Raw genomic sequence first — 7,422 nt, 5'->3', positions numbered from 1 at the left:
ACAACGTGACACAAGAGATGGGAGTGCACGGATGGAGATGTTCAGTTGGGTCGCGGGTGGGGGGGATTGGACTGAGAAAATGCAAATTGACGACATAATGTTGAATTGCAGCGAGAACGAGTTTAAAAAAAAAAAAAAAAAAAAAAAAAAAAAAGAGTACGGTGTTTGTCTGCCACTGGAGTAAGGGGGGCAGAAGCAGGCGAGCAAAGAGGGAGGGGGCGGCGTTAGTTTTTCTGTGTCACTGAAAAAGAGTGGGGGAAGGGAGATAATGCAAGGGAGTGCAGACACGATTGAGAGCCAGAGAGCATACTCACTGACTCATATAGTCTATGTATAGTGTTTATGTATCTGGGAGGAAGAAGAAGGGGGAGCAGAAAGGGATGCATGTAAGATTTCAGCTCAGGGAGCGTTTCCACATCCTCGGCACCACAATGAAGGCATTTATAACGGCGCTGGCACATCACCACTCACACGACTTTAAAATAACCAATTCAATATTTAATCCACATGATAATCTAGTGGTCATAATCATTCGTAAAAAGAGTACAAAGGGATCATTCTGTTGGAGCGCAGTCCATGCAACATTCATATAAAACCCATTGTACAAGTCCCTGAATTACGAACAGCAATTATTCAGGCCTATAAAAAGAACACTTTATGTGTCCATAATCAGCTTCAAATTTATTGTCTGTGCAGTAGTAAAACAGTGTAAATTAAGCATGCTTACAGGTCAAAGTTAACCCCAATCATTAGGCCCATCAGATATAAAGTATAACAAGCATTTCTGCACCAAGAAAAACAGATGACCAATTAAAACATTCTTAAAGTTCTTCATAGAAATAAAAACAATATTAATATTATCAAACTGATGGTCCTGAGTCAATTAGACATAAATATTATTGAGCTCCAGCTCATGTTTGCACAAACAGTTCTTCATGGTTTTTACTGTCTCTACATAAAAAAGGCTCTCCAAGCAAAACATTATTTGGCTTATTGATTATTAAATAATTATGGATTCGTTTCTGGATTTTCCCAAATATGATTAGCTGTAGCAAATAAAACATCACAACCACCGAATTCACCAGTGAACCAGAACTTAAACAGGCTGATGACACTGAGGACACTATAACAAGAAAACTGTGCAGTAAAGATCCATGGCTAAAAGAACCAGAGCTAACATTTTTAAAATGGACTGCTGCTCTAAAAACTTCAGCACCTTAAGCAGTTTTTTTAAAATTGTGGATTAATTATTTATATGTTGTATTGCAGCCAGGATGTTGTTTTAAGCTTTAGTGATGTTTACAGCCCAGCCCTGCCCTTTTCTTTCCTCTATATCTCATCTAGAAATATGAAACATGAGATTTGGTACCTTAAGCGGTCCCCAACCCCAGGGCCTCGGACCGGTACTGGTCCGTGAGTCGTTTGGTACCGGGCCGCGAGAGTTGAGGCTCAGGTGTGAAATGTATGGTTTTCAGGGTTTTTATCGGTTTTCAACGTTATTTTGTTATCGTTTTTATCGTTAACTCGGTTTTCCTGGGTCTTTTCACGTGTGTTATGAATAAATCTTCTTTTTTTCGGTACTGGTACTAGTTTTATTTTGTTGTATTTATCCGCGACACATTAAAGGCCGGTCCGTGAAAATATTGCCGGGCATAAACCGGTCTGTGGCGCAAAAAAGGTTGGGGACCACTGCCTTAACAGATTTAAATGCATTAAATAGGAAAACAAATATAACTTTGATCATATTTTTAATTTAAATGCAGTATTTATATCTAATAAATTTAACGAAATTATATTTTTACACCTTTTACGGCCTTCATTAAAAAATGTGCATCTTATCTGAATAAACAAAACTTCTTATAAAGTTTAATTCAGAGGCATCAGCTTTGGTAGACGAGGCCATGTGGCTTATTGCACCCAGTAATGTCTGCAAATCAGTCTTCTTTATCATCGAAGTGTTACCGTGCACACCCTCTCATAAAAACCGTCTACTTTAGAGCCGCCCATGGCACAGAGGTGTAAGGTGTTAACTGGCAGACGCCCAAAGTTTAAGCCCTTCCCCACCCTCAGGTCCCCCACACCTTCAAATATCCTCTCGCCCTCCCTGTCCAGTACCCTGGCCAGACTGAGGTGGTAGCGTGGGTTGTAGGAGTCCCTGTGAAGAAAACCCTCTTTCCTGTAGGCCTCCTGCAGGCCGCTGTTGAGCTGCTGTAGGTGGAGCTGAGGCTGAGGACTCAGGTACAGCACCTTCCCATTGAAATGTTTCAGCTTCACAGGAAAGGTCACAGCTACCGGTGGGTTTCGGTCCAGTTGTGCAAACCGTTGGAGGATCTCCCCAGCAGCCGCCACCTCAGCGGGGCTGTGCAGCACCAGGAGGCACAGGGTGACGTGAAGGCTGGAGGCGGTTTGCCAGTGAGGAGCAGAGGAAGGTATGAGGGAGGTGAGGTCCTTCTGCAACTGCTGGAAACAGGAGAGGATGGCAGGAGTGTTGGCCCGGAAGGTGATGAAGTGTGTGGGTCTCTTCTTAGGGGGGCGACCACCACGCTTCTCTTCTCTCTGCTCCAGAGGTACAGATGGATTCTTGCTAACTTGTTGGGCTGCAGGATAACTCTGTAGTAGAAAGGGAACATTCAAATAACATAACATACAGTGTAAAACCAAGATTTCACGGCAAGATGTGCTGTACTCACTATACAGTCTTCATGGCCTTCCCAGCTTTCCTCCCATTCTGGCAGAATCTCCCCCTCACCCTCCTCTTTTACACCCGGTGCCTCCTCTTCGGTTGAGGAACTCTGATCTGCTGAAACCTGATGTCTGAAATCAAAGCAGGTGAGCAAAATCAATAAAGAGCCAGCTGTAAACACACATTTTGAAAAATCCATTCTCTAACTTCTAATTGCAAGTTCTTTTCATTCTCTTACAGCTTGTTACATACCTAACATGTGTCACAAAAGTTGTTTTTTTTTTTTGTTTGTTTTTGGGGGGGGGGGGGGGGATAGTATATTGCCTGAATGAGGTTGTTATTTGAGGAAGGCAAGCTATAACTGGAGTGCATTTCTCAGCTTTTCTCTTATTCTCGTCTTCCTGATGCAGAGGTGTGAGTGATGTGGGTGGAGGTCCTCAGACCTCTAGATAGTAACATGCCATTTGAATGCTCCAATCAGAAACGGTCTGATTTAAATCTCTTACTATAATATACCCCCACCCTTATATTCTGCCTCAAATCACTGATGCTGAAGATCCTCAAGCATCTTTCTCATTTTAAGTGTTTTAACATTTTGCACAAAGTGATTTGGGAAAACAATGTGTAGATGCTAACAATGATTTTGGGGGGGTGTGGGGGTTGTTTTACTTAAGATCTGTTCTGAGTTATATTTAAACGAGCAACACGAACACCAGACCTATCTGCAGCCTCCTCCACAACACATGGTCCTCGTGACTCCTGTTGTTCCTGAGAAGTGTTTCCTGTACACTCTGGTGGTGGTGGTGCAGACTCAGGGGTGTGAATATTTGTCTCATTCGGCTTCTCTTCCTCTGCAGGTGGCTGCTCGTTAGTTGTTTCAAGCGCTGCTGTATTTTCTTCTAAAACAAAACGTAACATTCAGTCATCTTGCAGAATGCATGTGGTCACATGTAAGGTCTGGCAGCACCAAAGCTGCTTGTCCTACCTCTTACTTCCTCTTCCCCTCCAAAGGGGGGAGCCAGAGATTGACCTGTGGAACCAAAAACTCGGTCAGTCCTGGTGTGGCGGTCCCAGACACGGTGCCCTCTGTAAGTGAAGTACTGGATCCTGTGTCTGGGCAGGGCCAGCTCAACAGTGTAATCACAGTCACACGGGTTGGTCTCCCAGTTGAAGTCACAGAAGGGGCGCTCCAGCACGCCGAGGAATCGATCCACATAGCCCACTACAAATTCTGATGCGTCCACTGATGGGTCCCACAGGATCCGGGAGATCACTTCATCTGCTGTGCGCATACGAGGCTTTTTGTTCACCTCTGCTGAAGAGAAACAGTTTTAAAAAAAGTGAACGGACAAGTTCAAAGAGTATAAAAGCATAATTGGTCTCATGGAAGTATGATCTCACAGAAAGTTAAATAAATGCGGAGTCACCTCTTCTCTCGTTGTGTTTTGGCTTTGGCACTTTATTCACACTGCCCTTCTTGTTCTTGTCTTTTTCTTGTGTCTTTTCTTCTTCCTGTTTTTCATCCACACCAGGACACAGAGCCCCTGAATCATCCTGTAATGGGTCACTAAGAAAGAGAGCAGCAGTGGAAAAAATGCAGAGACAAGGAGATTGAGACAGACATTTCATCAGTGAGAGTATTCATCATATCTAGCCAACTGTCCTGCAGATAAAAAAAATGCAGACAAAAGGTCATTCCAAAGATATTTACATCCATGTCTCTCTGTCTCCAAACCAAGCTTCTAACATCTGTGATCTGAAGATAAACAGCAGCTATTCTACAATAATTTCCAAAGTCTTTTGTGTTAATTTTGAAAAGAAATCCACAAGATGCCAAGAAATTATCTAGAAAAAAACTATAAATCCTCATTTATGCTTCTGATGACTTTTCTGAATAAAGTAAGGAGAGCAAACCTGTGAGCTAAACGGCATCTGAGGCCAAAATGACATTTTCCTATCCGGAAAAACTGGCACACTTTGGCTCCATCCTTGCAACATTCTGCTGACTCTGAAAGACAGGGCACCCGAGGGAGAGACAGAACAAAAGGTTAAAAATAAAAAGAGCCAACGTTTAATAACACTGAACAGAAGTCATGCAGCATTTCACCCTTTCTTCTGCATTCAAAATATGTCAGAAAAAACAATGTAATGGCAGAAGAGATCAACAGGTTTTGTTTAAAGCAGTCCCAAGGCATGTTACAGCATCTTATATGGTCACTCATAATTTTAGGTACCCGTCTTTGCTACAATAAGCCAGTACTCAAAATAATGTTTTTCGCCATTGGACCACTAGAACCGTAGAGCTGACTTTTACCCCGGCCCCTTGTTCATTTTCACAGGCCAAAAAAGTCAATGTGAGAAACTTGTAATCTTCTGCTAAGATTGCTGCATAATTTATTAGCATAACTGACATTAGATGTATATTATGAATCTATATGTTTTTAAATAGTAGCTGTAAAAATGCTGTGCCCCTCTTTAGATCTCTAAAAAGAGACAGTGTGGCTGGTGTCAGTCTGCAAGTTCACAAGAAATCTGCCAAATTTAGACAGACACCTTTCATTTTAGCTTCTTCCTGATTCAGTTGTGCTTTCTCTTTGCAAAACAAGCCAGGGTTTTACTTCACATTTAACTGATCCACAGAGGTGATGGTGTTTTAATGTTAAAACAAGTGAGTTTCATAAGAAACAACATCACTACCCAAATGTACTTCCTTGCTGACCCTGTGTGACTGGGTCATGGGCTACGCTGAATCCTACAAAAAGTCCAACTTCCAAAAACTGCGAGTTCTAAGATTGTATTTCTTCACATTGATCCCAGCTGTAAAACAGAGGAAATTTACACCCTGTTAGTTTATAGTAGTTTTCACTATCAGTGAAACTATCTTCATCTATCAGACTGTAGTGGCTGTTAAAGTGTTCAGCAAAGCGATATGAATGATAAATGAACAATATCAGATCACACATGTGCTACTTATACCATACTTTTAGAAGATGTAGCATGTTTCTACTTAGAACAAAATCCATGACAAATTTGTAAAATTATGTGGTGTAATTGTAACCATAGAAAACAAATGAGCCACTTTGGCCTCTGGTAAAAGTTTTAAGTTCATTCTTAAAGTAAAGTGGAAGAAAAAAATCTGAGATCCCGATGAAGTACCACAGGGCTTTTACTGTATATGATTATCCTTGCACCACATAATACTGAGCAAGTTCTCTTGGATTTTGTTTTTTCTACTGCTACCACCGATGAGCACCTGTCAGATCAGCCATGAGAGCCGTGCAGTACTTTTCTTTCTGATTTTTGTTCATGTATATTTTCACCGTTTGCTTCTGCGTGTGTTTACATTTTGGCTGATGTCTTATATGAGCTTCCGCATCAGTCTGTGTCACTCACACAGACATCTGGAAAAAGGATTCCTTATCGTCTGTTCATTTATTAGAAAACCCTCTTATCATTCCCGTTACCATGCTGTGTCATAAATAAATGAGTGAGAAAGAGGCATGGGGAAAATGACGTGTACAGTCCATCTCCAGTCCACTTCCACTGAGTATTATCATATGACAGGTGGCAGTGACTCAACTCAGAGGACTCAAATGTCAGCCAAGTATGCTGTACATGATGAAGTTGCCTTTACACCCAAATAAAACACATCCTGCAATACTATTTAGAGACAGGAGAAATGAACGTGACTCATGACACAAATACTTTACTTATTAGCTCTGAGTTATTTATTAGAAAGGGAGATGGTTGTCTGGATCAGCCACAAGTTTTGGGAGAGTTTTCAACTCTCTTAAATTGAATGCCTATAAGTAAATGTCTAAGCATAAAAATTAAACATTACAACTTTGAAATTCTTTAGTATACATAAAGTTAATCCACAGATTAGTCCGCTGAGTTCCGAGTGGGAGCAGAAGCGGGCAGATCAGAGTCAGTCAATCCTGAAACATTTCCAGCTAAGCAGAGTGGCCCAGCAGGACGTGAAAAATGTAGGAAACAGTTCAATACAGTACTGGACTCCATCCTTCAGCCCCCCTTCTGATGATAAGAGGCTCCGGCCACGCGATTACAAAACTAAGACCTGGCCAGAACTCCTATTGCCCAGAGTAACACAGAAACACACCACAGACTGGACAATATGATTTATAAGTGGATTACTAGGAAAATAATAAGCTGGTGTAATCATATGAGTCAACAAGCAGGGTTTTACTGTACATGTCTAATAACAAGATGTGTTTCAAATCACCTTAGAAGTTTTCACAGACTCACTTTAGATTACATATAGTAAATGTGCGAAACTGATTTACCTTCTTTGGCTTTTGGGGTGTCTTTGCCACTCTGAGAGTCAGCGGGGACCCCTGCCTGTGGACTCGGTGTGTCAGTCGGGTCAGTGGGGGGAACTCCTGATCCACCTGAAGCCATCCTAAGATCTGAGATTTAAAAGTCAGAAAAATCTACCGTGTCACTGTGTGCAAGTTATCTCTTTGTTGACCACTTAAGAGTGACACACCTATAAAAATTTCATGTTTTAATGCGGAAGTGACGGATTAACGTTGTACAGTGTTAAAAGAAAAGCTAATAAGCCAGCTAGTCTGCTAAGATAGTATATTCAAACCATATATACGCTTATAAATCAACCGGAACATACCTTTTAGTACACAAACCTTCAATGAAAACAGTTCCGACTTTTTTTTTTTTATTGCCCTTTAACCCCTTGTTTGTTATACCAGATTGGGTTATGG

The 7,422-nt window shown here is 41.4% G+C and overlaps 1 protein-coding gene across 3 annotated transcripts; it reads right to left on the bottom strand.

Annotated features, from left to right (window-relative positions):
- Window positions 1-483: 483 nt before the first annotated feature.
- leng9 (leukocyte receptor cluster (LRC) member 9) lies at window positions 484-7,409 on the bottom strand. 3 transcript variants are annotated; one of them, XM_084943785.1, is made up of 8 exons: window positions 7,329-7,409; window positions 6,988-7,110; window positions 4,598-4,691; window positions 4,111-4,250; window positions 3,669-3,998; window positions 3,402-3,582; window positions 2,691-2,814; window positions 484-2,610 (listed from the first exon to the last, which is right to left on the bottom strand). In XM_084943785.1, the coding sequence occupies exons 2-8, from the start codon at window positions 7,100-7,102 to the stop codon at window positions 1,948-1,950; spliced, it is 1,647 nt and encodes a 548-aa protein (XP_084799911.1). In that variant the 5' UTR covers window positions 7,103-7,110; window positions 7,329-7,409; the 3' UTR covers window positions 484-1,947. The 3 variants fall into 3 exon arrangements, with proteins under 3 accessions (XP_084799911.1, XP_084799913.1, XP_084799912.1); XM_084943787.1 differs by having other exon boundaries at window positions 3,402-3,579; XM_084943786.1 differs by having other exon boundaries at window positions 3,669-3,995.
- Between the last annotated feature and the right edge of the window lie 13 nt (window positions 7,410-7,422).

The sequence above is a fragment of the Perissodus microlepis genome, chromosome 11 (assembly GCF_051167445.1).
Source record: "Perissodus microlepis isolate ML-2025 ecotype Zambia chromosome 11, ASM5116744v1, whole genome shotgun sequence".
NCBI lineage: Eukaryota > Metazoa > Chordata > Actinopteri > Cichliformes > Cichlidae > Perissodus > Perissodus microlepis.
The sequence above is the reverse complement of the archived record's forward strand: the minus strand, read 5'-3'. Positions and strand labels throughout refer to the sequence as shown.

What these genes read in the sequence shown, in the direction of transcription:
- leng9 (XM_084943785.1), bottom strand. Translation starts at nt 7,102, where the DNA reads ATGGCTTCAGGTGGATCAGGAGTTCCCCCCACTGACCCGACTGACACA. An exon ending in CACCCCAAAAGCCAAAGAAG is followed by an intron (nt 4,692 to 6,987) that starts GTAAATCAGTTT and finishes CCTGTCTTTCAG; the next exon opens with AGTCAGCAGAATGTTGCAAG. An exon ending in AGGGGAAGAGGAAGTAAGAG is followed by an intron (nt 3,583 to 3,668) that starts GTAGGACAAGCA and finishes GTTTTGTTTTAG; the next exon opens with AAGAAAATACAGCAGCGCTT.